The 21,319-nt window shown below is 51.5% G+C and overlaps 1 protein-coding gene across 1 annotated transcript in view; it reads left to right on the top strand.

Annotated features, from left to right (window-relative positions):
• WDPCP (WD repeat containing planar cell polarity effector) overlaps positions 1–21,319 on the top strand; it is a 150,443-nt gene that overhangs the window by 110,826 nt on the left and 18,298 nt on the right. Inside the window, exon 14 of the mRNA XM_054383733.1 lies at positions 16,225–16,360. Coding sequence (XP_054239708.1) covers positions 16,225–16,360 — 136 coding nt within the window. The remainder of the gene's footprint in view (positions 1–16,224; positions 16,361–21,319) is intronic.

Genomic DNA, 21,319 nt, shown 5'->3' with positions numbered 1-21,319 from the left:
CAACAGATTTCACAGGCTCACAGAAAGGCAGGGCTTGGAAGGGACCTCTGGAGAGCTTTCAAACTAGAGAAGAGTAGATTTGGATTGGATGTGAGGAACAAGTTCTGCACCAAGAGGCTGCTGGAACACTGCAACAGGTTGCCCAGAGACGTGGTTGAGGCTCCATCCCTGGAGATATTCAAGGGGAGGCTGGGCAGGGCTGTGGGCAACCTGATCTAGTGCAGGATGTCCCTGCTGACTGCAGAGGGGGTTGGACTGGATGAGCTTTGGAGGTCCCTTCCAGCCCAGACCATTCTGTGGGATCATCCAGTCCAGCCCCCCTGCCAGAGCAGGGTCACCTAGGGAAAGTTGCACAGGACAGCATTCAGGTGGATTTTGAAAGTCTCCAGAGACTGAGACTCCACTACCTCTCCGGGCAGCCTGCTCCAGGGCTCTGCCACTCTCAAAGTAAAGAAGTTGAGATGGAATTTCCTGTGTTCAAGTTTGTGCCCATTACCTGTTGTAATTTTTTCTGAGGAGGTGAAGGTCTATCTGAGACAGGATCTGCACTCCAACTCCTGTTGCCCACCTCAATGAGAACAGGAGAAAGAAAGGGAATGAAATTGGGTAGTGAGAGGAACCACAGCGATTTTTTTTTTTCCCCTGGCATCAGATGCCATCTCTTTGCATCACTTCCCATGGACTTTCCTCCTGGTTACCTTCAAAAGCAGAAGCAGTGCCAGGAGCTGCCCACAGCTCCCTCTGGGGCTCTTGATCTTCCCAAGCGGTGTCCGCAGCCGCAGCCGCTGCTGACGGAGTTTATTCAAACAGGGCAGGGAGAAGGTTTTTGTGCTGGCAGAAGGCAGTGTGCAGTGTAAACCACCTCTGTGAGGTTTCCAGAGAAAAACCCCAACGCTCTGCTGTTCATGCCACTCTGTAATTGAGGGAAACCAGCCAGATGAGGATCTTCCCAGGGAGTGGAAGAGAGAGCCTGGGAATGAAAACCTCCCTGCTGCCACAAGGTTGCATTTCCCCTTGGGAAGGGGCTGTGGAGTGCAGCCTGTTCCCTTCCCAAAGCTTGACCTTTGCCCTCCAAAAGTGGTCTCACCTAATGGTAAGGGGCATGAAGTGTCAAATTCCAGATGCCAGTATGGTCGTGGGATGCCAATACCACAGCGTGTTCTGGTGGTTAGCAGCAAAGTGCTGGAGCAGCTGAGTGACAGACCCTGAGTGCCTCTCGGAGAGGACCTGCCCCTCCCTCTGCTTCACTGGCTTTGTCAGACACAGCTTTCTTCTGCCTCCTGAAGTGCCAGTCAGGGTGCTCTGGAGATGGGGAAAACAAGATGTGCTCTAATAGCACAGCTCCTTTTATGTCCCAGAGCCTTGAGGTACCTTTAGAAAACACATCCAAGTTTTTCTCTCCTGCTGTAGGATTTACCCAAGAGCCGCTGCAGGAAGCTCTGTGGGAGTGTCCTGAGGTGAGCTGGGAGGTCAGCATGTGCAAGCACACAGCTCAAATAGACACAGTCATAGGATGGTTTGGGTTGAGGGAGACCTCCCAGGTCCCCATCACAAGGAGGTCTCAGGCTTTGTAGGTGTACAGCCATAAGTGGGTGCTCCTGTGGAGTGTCTTTTCCAGGCACTGCACCAATGCTGCTGATTCTCTGTGCAGATATCACACACACAGACCCCATGAAAACTCAGCCCTTGTGTGATGGAAACTTAACACCCCCAGATTCCCAGTTCCTACCTCTTAAAGCACAACAGGTGTTCTAGGAAGTCAGAGGGACTGAAAACCCATTTTTCATTTTGGTCCATGGCAAGGAGGCTCCTGTTACACTCCAGGCTGAGTAGAGTTACATTAAGCTGAATGACGTCAGGGTAAGTTCAGTCTCTATAAGCTTCCATCATGAGGAACTTTTTGGTTTTTCCCATGAGCCCTACTGACTCTGAGCACAACAGTCTGGCAGAGGCCAGAAAGCAAAACTATTTTGTTATTTGGGCTTTCTTTACAGGCAGAATTCCCATTTTCCCATTCTTTGGCTTAGCCAACTAACTGATCCCAAGGTTGTCTTCATCAAAAGAAAGAAAAGAAACTCCTTTTAGTAAGTGCGAGCTTCCCGCTTTCAAACTTGAGCAGCATGGAATTTTTCACTTGATCAGGAAGCTGATTTAATGGACTGCTAGGTTAAATGCTAAAGGTTTCAGTCTTATGACCATGAATTCTCAAACTAAAGTCAGCACCCTGCTTAAATGTCTAGCTGCAGTGCATTTAGCCTAATTGCTTTGGTGAGTTGGGTGCTTAGTAACTACCACTCTCCTGAGTTTTCCTCTTTAAAGGCCGAGCAGGAAGGAAGCCTGAGGGGCACAGGTGGGCTAGGCTGCCCTTTGGGCTTCACCTGTGGCGTCTGGGGAGATCTCTTCCAGTCTGACCGCATCCCCAGACCTCGCCTGACGAGGCTGCTCTGCTGTCAGGGGAGAGCATTTAAACACCTGTAGGGTTTGGCTACTTAAGCCCAAATCAGTTTTGAAGCAACAAGAAAGGCTGAGGAAAACAGTTCAGGTTTCAGTTGTCAACTAAATGTGTGCACTGGGCCTTTAAGTATTTGGCCAGACACGTCTTGATTGCTTAGCTTTTGTTTGCACCCCTGGAAAGTCAGCTGGATAATACCCTGTAGCCAAAGTCTGTTCTGTGATGCCAGAAGCAGGCTTGGGGTAGGGGGCAGGGGGCAGGGGAAGAATCCACAAAATCCAGGGCTCTTGCTTTCTGTGAACCAGGCTCTTTGCAGTCCTAGCAGTGTTGAATATAAAAAACATCAGGCCCTAAGATGATCTCAGGATGCAGTTTTTAAGCTGGGCTCTTCTTGGGGCTGAGGCTCTGTGCGGGCACGGGGGTGATCACAGAACCATCATAGAATTGTCAGGCATGGAAGGGACCTCAAGGCTCAGCCAGTTCCAACTCTCCTGCCATGGCCAGGGACACCTCACACTACAGCAGGTTGCTCACAGCCACATCCAGCCTGTCTGCAAAAACCTCCAGGCATGAGGCTTCCACCACCTCCCTGGGCAACCTCTGCCAGGCTCTCACCACCCTCCTGGTGTAAAACTTCTTCCTAACAACCAACCTAAATCTCCCCACTTCTACTTTTGCTCCATTCCCCCCAGTCCTCTCACTCCCTCACACCCTCAAAAGTCCCTCCCCAGCTTTCTTGGAGCCCCCTTCAGATCCTGGAAGGCCACAAGAAGCTCTCCTGGGAGTCTTCTCCTCTCCAGACTGCACAGCCCCAACTCTCTTGGTCTGTCCTTATAGCAGAGCAGCTCCAGCCCTCTGCTTATCCTCGTGGCCCTTCTCTGGACACCTTCCAGCCCCTCCAGATCCTTCCTGTAATGGGGACTCCAGAACTGGACACAGAGCTCCAGGTGGGGTCTGAGCAGAGTGGAGCAGAGGGGGAGAATCCCCTCCCTGGCCCTGCTGGCCACACTTTTCTTGCTGCAGCCCAGGCTCTGCTTGGCTCTCTGGGCTGCAAGTGCTCACTGCTGGCTCCTGCTGAGCTTCTCCTCCCCCAGCACCCCCAAGGCCTTTTCTTCAGGGCTGCTCTAAGAGGCTGCCACCAGCTGCAGGCGGCAGGGTAAGCCCCGAGCCTCTGGGTTTTCCCCCCCGTGTTCAGAGCACGGTGAGGGCTGGGAGTTCTCACGCCGTGTCTGTGTCATTAGCTGACTGCTGCCTCTTTGCACACGTTGCTGCCATGGCCTGTGGCAACCTGAATTAATTGTTTCAGTAGTTGGTGGTGGTTACTCGCCGTAATTATTATAATTTGCATTTATAAAAACATCTTTCATCTAAGGATCTCAAACTGCTTTTGCACACATTTAATTAAGCTTCACAACATCCTGTGAGGTAAGTGTCAAGAGTGTTGTTATACCCAGTTTTTACCCAGCTTTCTCCAAGGAAACAAGGTCAGTCCCTACCGTGACAGGTAGCTGGTTCACGTTACGCTCTCACAGGTCGGAGCAGCTAGCATGGCTGCAGGAATTAGGGGGTGCTGGTCTAGGTCACTCTGCATCTCCCATAAGGCTCTTGCTGCTGCCAGGCTGTGTGAACACATGCACTAAGCCAGCACAAGCACAGTCAGAGCAACCTCAGCCCAGATAGATTTCCAGTCTGAGGTGGTGTCCCTTTCTTTCCCAGGAGTGCTCTGGCAGCAGCAGAGTCTTGGGGAGAGACAGAGATAAGCACTGTGTGGATTTCACAAGGTGACAAAACCCATCCTGCAAAGATCTGCTCTTCCTGTCAGTTTCTGTCTCTTTCACATGTAAGCCTCTCTTTGCTTTTTGGGTGCAGCAAGACATTTCTCCTGATGCAAAAGTCAAGAAGCTGGCTGCCAGCAACCTGAGTTTGTCCTTTATCAGCCACTCGCTTCTTCTAGAATAGGCTGTGTGCACTTCAGCTCCAGCCCCTACCAGCCTTGGACTCAGCCTTGTGGGCAATCAACACTTCTGAGATCAGCTGAATCCCAGGTTGCTACTTGACTGTGGCACGTGAAAGTGAGGGTGGACTCAAGAAAGATGGACTGGAAGCTTGGGGGGACAACAGGAGGAGGCAGTTTCTCAAAGTTCATTGCTTTTTCAGATGTATGACTGAGTTGTTTGAATTGAACCTGGCTCTCTGCAAGCTCTGTTGAGCACTATATTAGCCCTGAGGAAGACAGGTCTAAGTGCTTGTGAATTGAGTAAGAAGTCCTGGGCCTTACCTTCACAAGGTCTTTACCATCCCCATCAATTTATCAGGGCTTGTTTACATGTGGCAAGGAGCAGATTAGCTGTTCTCTGCCTGGGGATGTGCTTACCCCAGAATAAAAGCCACTTTGCTTTTCTAAACTAAGTGGGCTTCCAGGTAGAGAGTGATTCTTCTGGGGGACAGGAGAGAGAAAGTCACTTCATCCTCCAGGGACCTTCTGTAATGAGCTGTCTGGGTAATTTCTCCTGTAGATGCTTTTCAAGGCACCAACATAGTCACCAGCAACCAGTTTTCAGTGCATCCTTTCCCTGGAGGGGGTGTGCCAATGCCAGGCAAGAGTCAGGGTGTCTTTTGCAAAGGCCTTGCATGCTTCTCTGTCTTTACCTGGCAGGGTTTCTGCTTACCCTAACAGCATGAAATCTTTTCTGAAAACATGCCTGGGTTTTGTAACACCAAAAAGAACAAACAAAAGGGACTTCAGTGTGCCCTGCTCTGCTCATAGGAGATGCAGGCAACAGCAGAGGCTTTGTCTGAGCTCCTGTGGAGGAGCACTCAGTGAAACCTGGGTAAAGCAGGTTCCCCTCTTCAGCTTAAACACATGTGGAGCGTCCTTCAGGGGTGGTGTTGCTCACAGAAGCAATCACAGAATCATAGAATTGTTTGGGTTGGAAAACCCCTCTAAGATCATCCATTCCAACTGTCAACCCAACACCACCATGGCCACTAAACCGTGGCCTCAGGTGCTGTGTCCACAGGTTTCTTGAACACCTCCAGGGCTGGTGACTCCACCACCTCCCTGGGCAGCCTCTTCCAATCCCTGACCACTCTTGCAACAAAGACATTTTCCCTAACATCCAGCCTAAGCCTGCTCTGGCACTACTTAAGGCCATTTCCTCCCCTGTCACCAGATACTCAGGAGAAGGGACCAACCCCACCTCACTCCAACCTCCTTTCAGAGGGTCATAGAGCCAGAAGGTCTCCCCTCACCACTGATTCATTTCAGTTCCCCTGAGTCTGTCTGCAGGATTCCTTCTGGTCCATGTTTCTCTTGCAAGGAAGCCAGAGGAGAAAGTCTGCCATAAGAACAGAATTTCATTTCACCTGGTGCTGTCTACTTCACTTTTGGCAGAAACAAAGGAGGGTCCTTGGGCTAAGCCTGCATTTTTACTGGAGCTTCCTTGTGCTTTTCCTCTCCTCTGGACTTGTTCATATCTGCTGCTGCTGCTGCCCAGAAAAGAGAAACGCAGCAGCAACCTGGGGCTTGGGAGGGTACAGTGCTGTGGGAATCCAGCATCACACCCACAGAGCAGGGTTTTCATGCAGCTACCAGAAAACCTTCAGTCTCCTCCAATCAGTATCTTTGGAGTCTGTTTCTCTTTGTTGGAAGGGGGTAGGTAACAATTCTGCTGGTTTTATCTCACAGTGTAGAAATTGAGACTTGATGGGTGCTGAAACAGGGGAGGCTGTGGGGTGTCCTTCTCTGGAGATAGTCCAAAACCTTCCTGGATGTGTTTCTGTGTGCCCTGCCCTGGGTGACCTTGCTCTGGCAGGGGGGTTGGACCGGGTGATCTCTGGAGGTCCCTTCCAGCCCCTAACTTTCTGTGACTCTGTATTACTCTTTTTGGACCTCAATCACTCCCAGATATTCCAGATGAACTCTGCCTGCCCAGGCACCAGAGCCCCAGGGAATTTCTTCCTATCTCAGGGATATGCAGAATGTGCACTCGCATGCCCCTGCTGCCTGGCAGCTCCAGCTTTGCATGCAGCTTGGTCTCGGGAACCTGTACCTCCAGTATTGCAGTACCTCTCAGTCTCTGTCATCAAAGAGTTTAACCACAGTTCAGAGCAGTGTCAGTGGCCCTGCTCCAAAGGAGCAGAACTGCTGCAATTCGTTATCTTGACAAATTAACTGGTCTGAGGCAATTCTTTTCTGAGAGAGGTACAATTAACTGGCTCTTGAACTCCAGCCTTGCTCCGGCGCTGTGGCATCAGCGGGCACCTGCTCAAAAAGTGTTGCTGCTGCCACTTGGCCTTCCCCAGCTGTAAAAGCAGCTCCTTTGCTGGGAGCCTTGCTGCCACCCAGACCCCCCTGCATGGGGTAAGGATGCAGACCTCAGCTCTAAAGGATGTGGAGCTCAGATGGTGAAGGAAAAAGGCTCTCTGAAGCCCAGGGTGGGCTTGTTGTATGGCCTGCAGAGGAGGGTCAGAGCTGGAAACACAGGGTCTTTGGCACAGAGGCACCTCCTGGCATGAAGGGCACACCACCAGTTGTTCCAGGCACACCTGGCATATCAGAGGCACACCACCAGTTGTTCCACCCCCAGTTTTGAGCACAGCTTCCTGGTCCAGTGGAAGCAGGCAGCTTTCTGTCCCCTCACAGAAAGGAGTATCCCATGCAGAGCCAAAGCAGAGATTTGCTTTGGACAAGGAAGCATCTTTCTAATTGTATTTTCTCCTTGGCAGGACTTTCCTGTCATAATCCCTCAGTCTTCACAGACCTGGTGAAATCTGGGTTACCATCAGGGACAGTGCCACTGTCCTGATGTGGGCATGATGCTCCAGGGAAAACTGACTGACCTTGCACTGCTTTCCCTCACTTCCTAGCCTGAAAGAGCAGCTCCCTTCTGCCTCTTTCTACGAAGCACTGAAAATACATCCACTGCTACACACTGTTCTTCCAACCCAGTGTGAGCAGAGGCACTTCTCCATTTCACTGTGGAAAGCAGCTCCTTCTGCCCCTCAGCCATAGGTCACCCCTGGCCATCACCTTCCCTTGCACAAGAGCTCCTGGGTGCTAAAATGATATCATAGAATTATAGACTCAGAGAATCATTGGATTGGAAAAGCTCTTTGAGATCCTCCAGCCCAACCATTCTCTAACTCTGCCGAGACTGGGGCTGAGCCATGGCCCTCAGCACCACATCTCTGCCTCTTTCAAACACCTCCAGGGGTGGGCATTCAACCAGCTCCCTGGGCAGCCTTTGCCAGGCTTTGAGAACCCTTTTAGTCAAGAAGTTTCATCTAATCCCCAATCTAAACCTCCCCCGGTGTAGCCTGAGGCTGTTTCCTTTTGTCCTATCACCTGTTCCTAGGAAGGAAAGACCAACCCCTGAGATATTCCTTAACCATTTGGCTGAACCATCATCCCCTTTTGGAAGTTCTGTTTGGGTAAAAGCTGTCCTGATGAAGGCTTGTGTTTGCCTAGAGCCTCTTTGTATGGTCTTGGTGGATGGGAGTTTTCTTGAGCTCCTCTTTGAACTCCAAGACTTCAACATCCAAAACATTTAACCCTCAATTTCTTTTCTGCTTTATCAGTTTGGCCAGCTCCCAGCTGGCAGCATTTATTTGCAGGCTTCCATCTGCACCTTGTGTTTGCAGATGTATTTCTCTTTCAATTAACCCCCTGAAATGGGTTGCTTCTCCCCTGAGCCTACCTGCCTCTGGTCTGGCTGGCACATCTCCCTGCTCTGGCTGGAGGGCAGAAGGCAGGAGCAGAGATGCTGGGTCCTGGGGCTGGAAGTGCCAAGCAGAGGGTGTGCCCCTTACCTGGGCGCCCTGAGGAGCAAGCTGAAGGAACACGCAGGCTCGGTGGTGCCTGCTTTGCCTGCCGTGGGTTGGGGCTTGCAGTGCCAAAGGCACTTTTGCCTCTGTGGAGTCTCTAGAGCATCACTTAGGAATGATCAGGTCTTCCCTGAATCTGTAGCTGAGATGCTCTGGAGGACACACCCCACAGCCTTCACCCCAAACGGTGGACCTGTCTCTGCTCACTGGCAGCCTTTGCCCAGCTGTCCTTTGGAACAGGCATTTCTAGAGAGCCATTTAAAGTGGGGGACAAAAAAAAGACCTGGTCTAAAGTACCACTTGCTGGACAGAGAGAATGCCTGGGCAGCAGGAGTGCCCTCCCTTCCTGAGCAGCAGCAGCCTTAGCTTGCTCATCTGTTGCCTTGGCACTGCCGCTGCTGAGCAGGTGCTGGCAGCTAAGCACGGAGCTGCTTGCTCGCTGCCAGGATTGCCATGTAAAGGTCACTTGCTTGGGGAAACCCCACAAAATCTGGAGGTGCAAGGTCTGCATTGCTGAGACCAGTCCAGCCTTTGAAGTGGAAGGGCCTGGAACTGAAGCCAGTGCCTGCTGGTTCAGGCCCTTTCAGCTGGCGACACATCACCACTTGGTGCTGCTGCATCTGGATCGCCCTGCAGGACGCCTGCCTTTGCTGTTCCTTAAGTGAAATTCTGACAGTGGTAGGGCAATTCCTAAGGAACCTGCTTTCCAAGCCTCCAAGGAGGGATAAAATGAACTCTTCAGCCTATATAATGGTGAGCTTAATTTCATGTATGATTCCAGCAGAGCACATGAGCAGCAGGGATTGAAATCTCAGCCACAGCTAGTACGGACTTGGCACTTCCACCTGCAGAAAGCTCTGAAGCCAACTGTCACCAAAAGCTGCAGGAGACTGCTAAGTGAAATGCAACCATCCAAGCTACAACCAGGAGAGGAGCTGGTTACAAATGTTAACTGCTTTAGGCCTCTCACCTAACTTTTATTTTTAACTCTTCCATCTCCTGGCACACCCACTGCAACAGTTCTGCTGCTGCTAAGGTGCCTGGTATCCCCCTAGGGAGGTAATGAGATGTGCTGCCATGAAGGATTGCTTCTCCTCAGCAGTGATTGAAGGACCTTATCTTCTCAGGTATCAAATTGGTAAATTACAACACAAATGGGAGATGTTCTGATTGAATGCACCTTCTCCAGCTCTCTCAGCAGCTTACAGCTGTTTGCAAGGGCTTGTAAAAGCACTATAAACCCAACACTGCTGCACTTTGAGTCTGTCAGAGGAAAACCTGGCAGAACTGGGAACTGAGGAGACCTTATTGTGGCCTTCCAGCATCTGAAGGGGGCTACAAAAAAGTGTTTTTAGGGTGTCAGGTAGTGACAGGATTTAGGGAGAATATAAATCCAAGATGGAGGAGGGGAGATTTAGATTAGACTTTAGGAAGAAATTCTTCTCCAAGGTCTTTTCCAACCTTCATGAGGCCTTCTATGAGGACACTAAGCAGAAACTAAGAAAACCTTGGAATCTAGAAGAACATAGCCTGGACATGAAGCAATCTTCAGAAACATGGGGGAGCCTGGGGAGCATTTGGCACAGCCTAGCAGAGAACCACTGGAACCATTGGGGCAAGCACAGCCTTCCCCATGAGGGTGGTGAGAGACTGGCAGAGGTTGCCCAGGGAGGTGGTGGCAGCCTCATCCCTGGAGGTTTTTGCAGCCAGGCTGGATGTGGCTGTGAGCAACCTGCTGGAGTGTGAGGTGTCCCTGCCCATGGCAAGGGAGTTGGAACTGGCTGAGCCTTGAGGTCCCTTCCAACCCTGACAGCTCTGTGATTCTGTAACTGACAAAACTACAACAAAACAACCTAAAAATGAGAGGCCATGGAAAACCAGACCTAAAGAAACTGAAGTTTAAAGTTACTGATTTCTGTGCATGCAGACAGCATGCAGTGCTGTGGTTTCACTGCAGGAATTTGCTGAAACTAACGAATTTTGTTATCATAGAATCACAGAATGGGTTGGGTTGCGTTGGGTTGGAAGGGACCTCAGAGATCATCTACTCCAACCCCCCTAGGCAACCAAGTCTAGCTGGACGTGGTCAGGGGGTTCCTGTTCCTGAGATCTTTCCAGAGGTTTAAAGATCAGTTTTATCCTAAGCATAGAACTGTAGCCCGGGGTATCTTACATCCTTTTGACCAGAGGGCATGGGAGATAATCTTAGAATGGCTTAGGCTGGATGGGACCTGTGAGATCTACTCCAACCCCTGCCATGGGCAGGGATACCTCCCACCAGCCCAGCTTGCTCAAGGTCTCATCCAGCCTGGCCTTGAACACCTCCAGGGAGGAGGCAGCCACAGCCTCCCTGGGCAGCCTGTGCCAGTGTCTCCTCACCCTCACTGCCAACAATTTCTTCCTCATCTCCAGTCTCAGCCTCCCCTCTCCCAGCTCAAAGCCATTGTCCCTCATCCTATCACTCCCAGCCCTTTTCAAAAGTGTCCCCCCAACTCTCCTGGAGCCCCTTCAGTTACAGGAAGGCTTCTCTGAGGTCTCCCTGGAGCCTTCTCCTCTCCAGGCTGAACAGCCCCAACTCTCCCAGCCTGTCCCCACAGCAGATGTTCTCCAGTCCTCTGATCAGCTTTATGACCTCCTCTGGACAGGGAAGGGAAGGGAAGGGAAGGGAAGGGAAGGGAAGGGAAGGGAAGGGAAGGGAAGGGAAGGGAAGGGAAGGGAAGGGAAGGGAAGGGAAGGGAAGGGAAGGGAAGGGAAGGGAAGGGAAGGGAAGGGAAGGGAAGGGAAGGGAAGGGAAGGGAAGGGAAGGGAAGGGAAATTAATGTGTAATACAAGGAGATATGAGCTTGTTCACATGGTAATAGCTATTCAGGTGACAAAGAGAATTTGTTTAAATACCTAAAATAAGAGCAATGATTGTTTGGGTTGTTACTAAGCTACACAGCTTTCCAGCACTCACTCTGCTTAATCATTTGCATTTCTTTGCACTCTTAATTTATTTCTTTCATGAAAACTCTGCTATTTACTACTACTACTATTATTATTATTGTTGGTGTTGTTATTGTTGTTATTATTATTATTATTATTATTATTATTATTATTATTATTATTATTATTATTATTATTATTATTATTTAGAGACTATGCCTGAAGCCTGTGTGGTTCACTAGGAGTTCCTTGGGGTATGTTTGCAACTCCTGAAGCAGAGAAAAGGAACATAATTTTCTCTTTAGAAGGAGTTACATTTTCTGCAGTGACTGAATTGTTGGAAGATCAGCTTGAAGAGCTCAGATTAAATGCTTGCTTCAGCATTTTAAAGACTTCTTGTGTTCCTGTTGCCTAAGGAGGTTGTACATTGTGACTGCTCTGTGAACATCAGGTTGGACAGACCTGGCTCTGTGTGCCATGCTGGGCTCACAAAGCAGATATCCAATGGCTTATCTCTCCCTTATCAACTTGTTTATTTTCCATGCCTCCAAACGGCTAGAGTTTTACAAGAGTAATTTGATGGCTTCTGGTAAGTGGAGCTGTCTGGTTTGCAAATAATATGAAAAGGTTTCCCTTTTATGGTGGGACTGCACATTTGAAAATGCATTTTTATCCCTGAGGCTCCAGTGAAGGATACTAGAGAATGGAAACAGCTCCTGATTGGCAGGAGGGAATAGATATGGTTAAACAGGGGGTTGGAACTGAATGATCTTTAAGGTCCCTTCCAAGCCAAACCATTCTATCAACCAATGGATCTTTGGGATTCAGGCTGGATCCTGCTGCTGGGTGCCCAAGTGCTGCTGGGTGCCCAAGTGCTGCAGGAAGGGAGGAGGAAGGGACAAACAGCCTGAAGATCTTTCCCACCTGCTCTGGCTGCTACTTAGGAGAAGCAGCAGTCCTGTGTTTGTTGATGGATTTTTCATGGCCCCCCCCATCCCTAGACATGTTCAGGGCCAGGCTGGATGAGGCCTTGGGCAACCTGGGCTAGTGGGAGATGTCCCTGCCCATGACAGGGGGTTGGAACTGGATGATTTTGAAGGTCCCTTCACTATTCTTCTCAGTAGTATCTCCAGGAGGATCTGCTTCATGATCTTACCAGGCACAGAGGTGACACTGTCTGGCCTGTAGTTCCCTGGTTCTTCCTTCTTACCCTTTTTGAAAATGGGAGTAAGGTTTCCCCTTTTCCAGTCAGTGGGGACTTTCCCAGACTGCCAGGACTTTTGAAATGTAATAGAGAGGGGTTAAAATGCCTTTCTTTACACCTCCCCTGAGCTCTCCTACGCTCTGGAGAGCCAGGTGCTCTCCAAACACCATATGCAGGTGAGGAGATCTCATCTCATGCCTTCCCAACTCATCAATGTTATCATTATAGATTGATAGAATGGGTTGGAAGGGACATGAGGAAGAAGTTCTTCCCCATGAGAGTGGTGAGAGCCTAGAATGGATTGTGCAGGGAGGTGGTTGAGGCCCCATCCCTGGAGGTGTTTAAGGCCAGGCTGGATGAGGCTCTGGCCAGCCTGATCCTGTGTGAGGTGTCCCTGCCCATGGCAGGGGGGTTGGAACTGAATGATCCTTGTGGTCCCTTCCAACCCTGACTGATTCTGTGATTCTATGATTTGGCTGCTCCAGACAAGTGCTGGATGTAGCAGGAGCAGATTTGGGGAGTGCAGTTGTGTGTGTCCAGCATCACCCAGCTCAGTGGGGCTTTGCAGGTAAAGGCTTTGGGCAGCACAGAGTGCTCCAGGTGATTGCATCCCATAGGGGACTTGGGTGATGAAGCAACAGCATCAGCCACCAGACCAACTCGCAGGGCCTCAGAGTCAGAGCGGGGTGCAGATCCCCAGATCCTGCAGTGATAAGCAAAGAGGAGGTTAGAATTACAGCCAGCAGGAATGGATTGTGTAATAAACCAAGGGAAGAGCCCAGACAAGGACAAAGAAAATGCACACCATGGACGAAGGGTGATGGCTGCAAACTGGAAGAAGCTGGATAGGGATCAGATGTTAGGAAGAGATTTTTCCCCATGAGGCTGGGGAGTCACTGGAACAGGTTGCCCAGAGATGTTGTGGAGGCTTCATCCCTTAGAAGTGTTCAAAACCAGGTTGGATGGGGCCTTGAGCAACCTGGTCCAGTGGGAGGTGTTCCTGCCCATGGCAGGGGGTTGGAACTGGGTGATCTTGAAGGTCCCTTCAGAACCAAACCATTCTGTGATTACCTGAATACAAAATCTTAGGTGCAGCTGGTGATGTCTCCAAAGTCAAATCTCTGTTAGGCACCAAAGCTTAGCCAGAGTCCACATCTAGATGCTAGGACCACCAACCTTTCCCAGCTCAGAATCACACCATCACACATTGTGAGGGATTGGAAGGGACCTCCAGAGATCATCCAGTCCAGAGCAGGGGCACCCAGGGTCTGCACAGGAACACATCCAGGTGGGGTTGGAAAGTCTCCAAAGAAAGAGACTTCACAACCTCTCTGGCAGCCTGCTCCAGGGCTCCAGCACCCTCACACCAAAGAAGCTTCTCCTCATGTTGAGCTGAAACCTTCTACGTTCAAGTTTGTATCCACTGTTCCTTGTCTTATTGCTGTGCACTGTCAAAAAGAGCCTGGCCCACTCCCCTTGGCCCCCACTCCTCAGCTATTGATAGACATTGATCAGATCCCTCTCAGCCTTCTCTTCTCCACACTAAACAGCCCAAGGGCTCTCAGTCTCTATTCACAGGGGAGATGCTCAAGTCCCCTAAGAATCCTTGTGGCTCTCTGTTGGACTCTCTCCAGCAGGTCTCTGTCTCTCTTGAACTGGGGAGCCTAGAACTGGACACAGCATTCCAGGTGTGGTCTCAGCAGGGCAGAGTAGAGAGGAAGAAGAACCTTCATAGCCCTGCTGGCCACACTCTTCTTGCCGCACCCCAGGATCCCATTGGCTCTCTTGCTGTCCCATGCAGACCTTGCTGTCCACCAGAGCTCCAAGGTCTCTGTCCATGGAGCTGCTCTCCAGAGCAGCTTTCCAAAGCTCCATGGCTTTGTTGCCAAAATCCTTCCCTTTTTAATTAAACCTGGCTGCCTTGCCTCTGGTTTGGGAAGGGCTATGTTGGTTAAACAAGGGCTCCTTGTGCATTTGTTTCTCCTGCTGCAGTGCTGCTCACAGGGTCCCACAACAAAAACCTTCATTTCTTTACTCTAGGGCTCATATCTGATGGATTTGTGGCTTTGAACCACTCCTGGCATCTGATCATGTCTAATGTTCTGCTGCAACTCTGCAGCTGTAGACTCAGAGGTTCAAACCTCATCACTTGAGGTCGGCTTTAGATATTTGTTTCAGATATGAAAGTGCAAGGAAATCTGTTTGCACTCCCATGGGTAAGAACCCACACACACTCCAAGAAAGACACTGAGGGGCTGGAGCAGGTCCAGAGAAGGGCAAGGAAGCTGGGGAAGGGTCTGGAGAAGAGGGCTGGGGAGGAGCAGCTGAGGGAGCTGGGGGTGTTTGGTGTGGAGAAGAGGAGGCTGAGAGGAGACTTTGTTGCTCTCTACAGCTCCTTGAAAGGAGGCTGTAGCCAGGCGGAGGTTGGACTCTGCTCCCTAGGAACAACTGACAGGAGGAGAGGAAGTGGCCTGAAATTGTGCAGAGGGTGGAAATGGGTTGAAAAAAAATTATTTGCTGCAGGAGCGGTCAGGCTGCCCAGGGAGGTGGTGGAGTCCCCATCCCTGGAGGTGTTCAAGAAACCTGTGGCAATGGCACCTGGGAACGTGGGTTAGTGGCCATGGTGGTGTTGGGTTGGTGGTTGGACTGGATGAGCTTGGAGGGCTTCTCCAGGTGAAGCAGTTCAGTGATTCTATGATAAGACTCAGCAGCAGTCTCGTGGAGTTAGCTTTTAAGGAACACTTGGAAGGAGATTTGCCCTCCCAGGCCAATGAGGATTCTGGGTCTGTGGGCAAAGTGTAAGGCAGCAGCCATGGCAAGGCTGGCAGGAGCACTGCATCCTTCACACTTCCCAGGCTGCTGCCCTGGGTCTCGTGCAGAGCAGCTTATACAGGATCCAGGAGGCAGAGAGCAAGGGGAAAGAAACAGGGTTAGAAAAGAAGAAAACTCAAAAGGGTCTCCGGATTTTGAGAGAAATCTTTTCAAGTTTTTATCAGTAACAGGATTTTATTCTTTTTTTTTTCTTTTTTTCCCTTAATCCAAACTCTGCTGTCTGGAGGTTTTGATCACTTTATTTATTTATTTGAAGTCTCACACCTATAATATTCAAATCCACCTCTCTGCTTCTAAGCATTGCAGCTATTTGCAAACTATTTCCCTTCCCCAAAGGGCTTCGACTGGGATTTGGGAATTGGAGGTCCCTCCTTCACCTACCTCAAAGGTCTCCATGGTGTGCCTAAATATTTTGAAGCAAATCTAAGGAGAGTCTTTCTTTTTAAAGGAAGGAGTCCCATGCTGACTACCCTTGATCACCTCTTGTCCTTCATGTGCCTGGACACTGTTTCCAAGATTAGCTGCTACATCACTTTCCCAGGGGGTGTAATGGCTCCAGCAGAGCACCTCTCCTTGTTGGCTCATCTATGACCCTTGTAGGGGAACAATCCAAATGCTAAGGCTTTGAGCTGCATGGCAGCAGTGGCATACCTGCAGCAGCCCTGGGCAGCCAGCTAGGCCTTGTGTAGCTGACAGGTTAAGAGAAGGCATTTCCTCCATGCTAACTAAAGCCAGCAAACACTCCCTCCCTCCCTTCCAAAACCTCCTGGGCATTATTGTTGCTGCTTGTTAGCTACTTGGCCTCCTGTTCAAGGGGAAAAGTCAAGGGTGAGAGCTGTGTAAGCAGATGGCTTTCCATTTGATTTGATCCATTGTAAGAGAGGACACCCTTGTCTGTGTTGACATCTAAAGCAAACAGCTGGCAGCTCCATTGGTACTTTTAAATTAACTCAGCCTGATATCATCTCTTGATTCATCTTAACAGAACTTCTGGGGCAGTCAGATGAGGAAGACCCACCTTGTGAAGCTCCCATTGCCCCAGCTCCAGAGCATGGAGGACAACACCACTCAGCTGCTCCCAGCCTTGCCACCAGACCAGCCCTGCAGAGCTGCTCCCAGAGGTGAGTGGCACAGGCAGATTGTGTGTCTGTCAGGCAGAGGTGGTGTGTAAGGCAGGGCAAGGTCCTGCATCTCTGCTGCACAGAATGCAAGGGTGGAGGAACGACTGACAAAAATATTTTCACAGGCTCACAGGAGGTGAGGGGTTGGAAGGGACCTCTGGAGAGCTTCCAGTCCAAGCCCCATGCCAGAGCAGCACCATAGAATCCAGCACAGGGCACACAGGAACACATCCAGACAGGGCTGGGAAGGCTCCAGAGAAGGAGACTCCACAACCTCTCTGGGCAGCCTGCTCCAGGCCTCTGGGACCCTCACAGTGAAGAAGTTCTTCCTCCTGTTGAGGTGGAACCTCCTGTGCTGGAGTTTCCATCCATTGCCTCTTGTCCTGCCACAGGGCACAACTGAGCACAGCCTGTCCCTGTCCCTTCCTTCCTGACCCCCAGCCCTCAGCTATTGATAGACATTGATCAGATCCCTCTCAGCCTTCTCCTCTCCACACTAAACACCCCCAGGGCTCTCAGCCTCTCCTAACCAGGCAGTGCTCCAGTCCCTTCAGCATCCTTGGAGCCCTCCCTTGCACTCTCTCCAGCAGATCCCTGTCACTCCTGAACTGGGGAGCCCAGAACTGGATGCAATATTCCAGGTGAGGTCTCAGCAGGGCAGAGTAGAGGGGGAGGAGAACCTCCCTCAATCTATTCTGCGCTTTCCTGACTACTTCAGCTGTCATCTTCAACATGATTGTGAACTCCCTGATCTTAAAGGTCTTTTCCAACCTTCATGAGGCCTTCTATGAAGACACTAAGCAGAAACTAAGAAAACCTTGGAATCTAGAAGAACATGGCCTGGACATGAAGCAATCTTCAGAAACATGGGGGAGCTGGGGGAGCATTTGGCACAGCCTAGCAGAGAACCACTGGAACCATTGGGGCAAGCACAGCCTTCCCCATGAGGGTGGTGAGAGACTGGCAGAGGTTGCCCAGGGAGGTGGTGGCAGCCTCATCCCTGGAGGTTTTTGCAGCCAGGCTGGATGTGGCTGTGAGCAACCTGCTGGAGTGTGAGGTGTCCCTGCCCGTGGTAGGGGGGTTGGAACTGGCTGAGCCTTGAGGTCCCTTCCACCCCTGACAATTCTATGATTCTATGATACAGGCAAGAGAAGTACAGGAAGAGAGAAGAGCAGAAGAGAGAGGGACAGCAATGGGAATGCAGGGAAATAAGAGGTGCAGGTGGTAAACACAACTTTGAAAAACCTACCATGTTCTTTAAAGATTTCTGTAAGCTTCTCACTTGGCTGTGTTCAAAATCCCAGGAATACCTCTTGGAGAGTGCCCTTCTTCCAAAGTGGATTAAAAGCTGGAACTTACCTATCATGAGAGGAACAACAGGTCTGAGCACTGGGGTGTTCTCCCAGGGCATTTGTTGCTGGTGAAGCAGCACACCATCTTGGGATGGCTGGGACATCAGAAGAAGGCAGCTCTTCTGCAGGGAACAGCCATTCCTCTTCGTTTTCTTCAGGAAAAATATGAGGAAGGGCTGAGGAAACTGGGGTCATGCAGTCTTCAGAGGAGGAGGCTGAGGGCAGACCTCGTCACCCTCTGCAACTACCTCAGAGGAGGCTGGAGCCAGGTAGGGGTCAGTCTCTCCTCCAGCTCCAGCTGAGGCTCATGCCAGTTCCTTTGCACCAGCAGCCCTCAATGGATGGCTTTGCACTGCTCAGATTGTGCTCAGTTTGGGCCTCTCGCTACAAGAAGGACACTGAGGTGCTGGAGCTTCTCCAAAGAGCAACTAAGCTGGTGAAGAGTCTTCAACACAGGTCCTATGAGGAGCAGCTGAGGGACCTGGGGTTTAATCTTCAGAAGACAAGGGTGAAAGGAGACCTCTTTGCCCTCTACAACTACCTCAAAGGAGGCTGGAGCCCGGTGAGGATTGGTCTCTTCTCACATGCAACAAGTGACAGGCCAAGAGGACACAGCCTCAGGTTGTGCCAGGGGAGGTTCGGGTTGGATGTTAGGAACAATCTGTTCCCAGCAAGGGTTCTCAGGCACTGGCCCAGGCTGCCCAGGGAGGTGGTGGAGTCCCCAGCCCTGGAGGGGTTTAAAAATATGTGGTGGATGTGGCGCTGAGGGAGGTGGTGCACTGGCAGTGGCTGAGTAGCAGTGGTGAGGTGGTGAGCTCTAAGCAAGGGGTTGGACTTGGTGATCCCAAAGGTCTCCTCCAACCTCAGCAGTTCAATGATTCTATGAAAAGAAACAACCATGTGTTCCTAGTGAGCACACAGAGGCACTGACTTCTATTTTCTATAGGACATGGGGCAGGTTCTCCTAGAAGGTCTGTTAAGGCACTTGGAGGACAGGGAGGTGATTCAAGACAGCCAGCATGGCTTCACTAAGGGCAAACCCTGCCTGACCAGCCTGGTGGCTTTCTATGATAAAGTGACTGTGTCAGTGGACAAGGGACAACCTCTGGATGCGATCTGTCTGGAGTGCTCCAAGTCCAGACACAGTGCCCACAACACCCTGCTGGCCAAGCTGGAGAGATGTGGATTTGCTGGGTGGGTTTGTTCAGTGGGTAAGGAATGGGCTGGATGGTGGCATCCAAAGGGTCCTGGTGCTCAATGGCTCCAAGGGCAGCTGGAGAGCAGTGACAGTGGTGTCCCTCAGGGGTCCATGCTGGGACCTGTGCTGTTCAGTATCTGTGTCACTGCTACAGGCAGAAGGGTCAAGGCACCATCAGCAGTGTGCAGGTGGCACCAAGCTGAGTGGTGCTGTCCATGTGCCAGAGGGGCAGTAGGGCATCCAGAGGGACCTGGGCAGGCTGCAGAGGTGGTGCCCAGGTGAAGCTCATGAGGTTCAACAAGAGCAAGTGCAAGGTGCAGCATCTGGGCTGGAACAATCCTCACTGTCAGTACAGGCTGGGGAGGAGGGGAGAGAAAGCAGCCCTGAGGAAAAGGCCTTGGGGGTGCTGGTGGGGGAGGAGCTGGAGAGGAGCAGTGTGAGCCTGCAGCACAGAAGGCCAAAGACAGCCTGGGCTGCATCCAAAGCAGTGTGGCCAGAGCTGGAGAGAGAGGATCCTGCCCCTCTGCTCTGCTCTGGGGAGACCTCACCTGCAGGGCTGTGTGCAGCTCTGGAGCCCTCAGCATAGGAAGGACCTGGACCTGATGGAGAGGGTCCAGAGGAGGACCAGGAAAATGCTCAGGCGGTTGGAGCAGGTCTGCTATGAGGACAGGCTGAGGGAGCTGGGGGTGTTCAGCCTGGAGAAGAGAAGGCTCCAGGGAGACCTCAGAGCAGCCTGCCAGGACCTGAAGGGGCTACAAGATGGACTGTTCCCAAAGGCCTGCAGGGACAGGACCAGGGACAATGGCTTCAAACTAGAGCAGAGCAGATTGAGATTGGATGTGAGGAAGAAGTTCTGCAGCAGGAGGCTGCTGGAACACTGCGACAGGTTGCCCAGGGAGGTGTTTGAGCCCCCATGCCTGGAGATATTCAAGGGGAGGCTGGACAGGGCCGTGAGCAGCCTGACCTAGTGGAGGATGTCCCTGCTGAGTGCGGGGGCTTGGACTGGATGAGCTTTGGAGGTCCCTTCCAACCCAGGTGATTCTGTGACTTGTGTTCAAGGCCCTTCATCAGCTTAGTTGCTCTTCTTTGGACCTGCTCCAGCCCCTCAGTGTCCTTCTTGGAGTGAGGGGCACAAAACTGAACCCAGTACTCAAGGTGCGGCCTCAGCAGTGCTGAGCAGAGGGGGACAATCTCATCCCTAGACCTGCTGGCCACACTTTTGCTGGTGGAAGCCAGGATGCCATTGTCTTTCTTGGCCACCTGAGCCCACTGCTGGCTCATGTTCAGCCAGCCATCAGTCACACCCCCAGGTTCTTCCCTGAGCAGCTTTCCAGCCACTCTGCCCAGTGCCTGTGATGCTGCAGAGCGTTGCTGTGGCCCAGTGCAGCACTCCACCCTTGACCTTATTGACTCTCATCCTGTTGGCCTCAGCACATCTATGCAGCCTGTCCAGGTCTCTCTAACAGAGAGAGAAAGGTTGTGCTGGAGACTCCAGAGGATGCTCCCAGAGCTGCAGTAAGAGAGCTCCTTTGCCAGAGCGCTACAGCTGAGCCCTGGCCGGGATGCCTCTGATGCAGAGCTATACACACACCGTGCTGCCCTCTCAGAGGTCCCCATGGCACACATCTGGCAGTCCCACCTCTGCCTGCAGCTCACCTCTGCCCTCTCAGAGATCCCCATGGCACACATCTGGCAGGCCTACCTCTTCCAGCATCTTGGGAGAGAGATTGCAGGGTTCTAATTTCCTCCTACTCCCAGGCTCCCTGGCTTGACCACTGCCTGCTCCTACCCAGGTGGGTCACCAAAAGCTGCTGAACCTCACAAGTGTTGCCTGCAATCCCCTGAGCTGCATATACTGCTGGGCTCTCCCAAGGCTCTTGTTTGCCTCTTGCCAGGTTGGTGAGCTCAAAGCAAACTGCCCACCCACACGAGCAGCTCCTCTGCCTGCTGACACTTGGTGCTTGCAGCTGACCTCACCCTGGAGAGGACAGAGGTTTTGGTGGCCACTTGCAGAGCTGTGGAAGAAAATTTCTCACAGCTCCCCTGGCTGGCCACAGCTGCTTGAAGCCTGCCAGCATGGATTTGAGTTTTAAAGGCACTCCCTGTGGCAACACTGACTGGCTGGGAAGGTCACCTGCTGAGGCACAAGGTGATGCCCAACAACCTCTTTTTTGTGCTTCGGAACCCCCACAGACAGGAGCGCATAACTGGGGCTTGTGCTTTGCCTCCAGTTCCACACAGTCTGCTTTCTGTGAGACATCTGCTGCCAGATCTGCATCAGACCTTCACAGGAAGACACTTGGAGAAAGGAAGGAGGAAAGGTTTAGAGTGTTAGGAGCCTACATAAACAGGGACGTTCTCACTTCTGCCATCATCTGGATTCATCTGGCTGGCCAAGGCACTCCAGCA

The sequence above is a fragment of the Indicator indicator genome, chromosome 9, assembly GCF_027791375.1.
Source record: "Indicator indicator isolate 239-I01 chromosome 9, UM_Iind_1.1, whole genome shotgun sequence".
Classification (NCBI taxonomy): domain Eukaryota; kingdom Metazoa; phylum Chordata; class Aves; order Piciformes; family Indicatoridae; genus Indicator; species Indicator indicator.
Note: the sequence above shows the minus strand (reverse complement) of the source record. Positions and strands in the feature narration are given on the sequence as shown.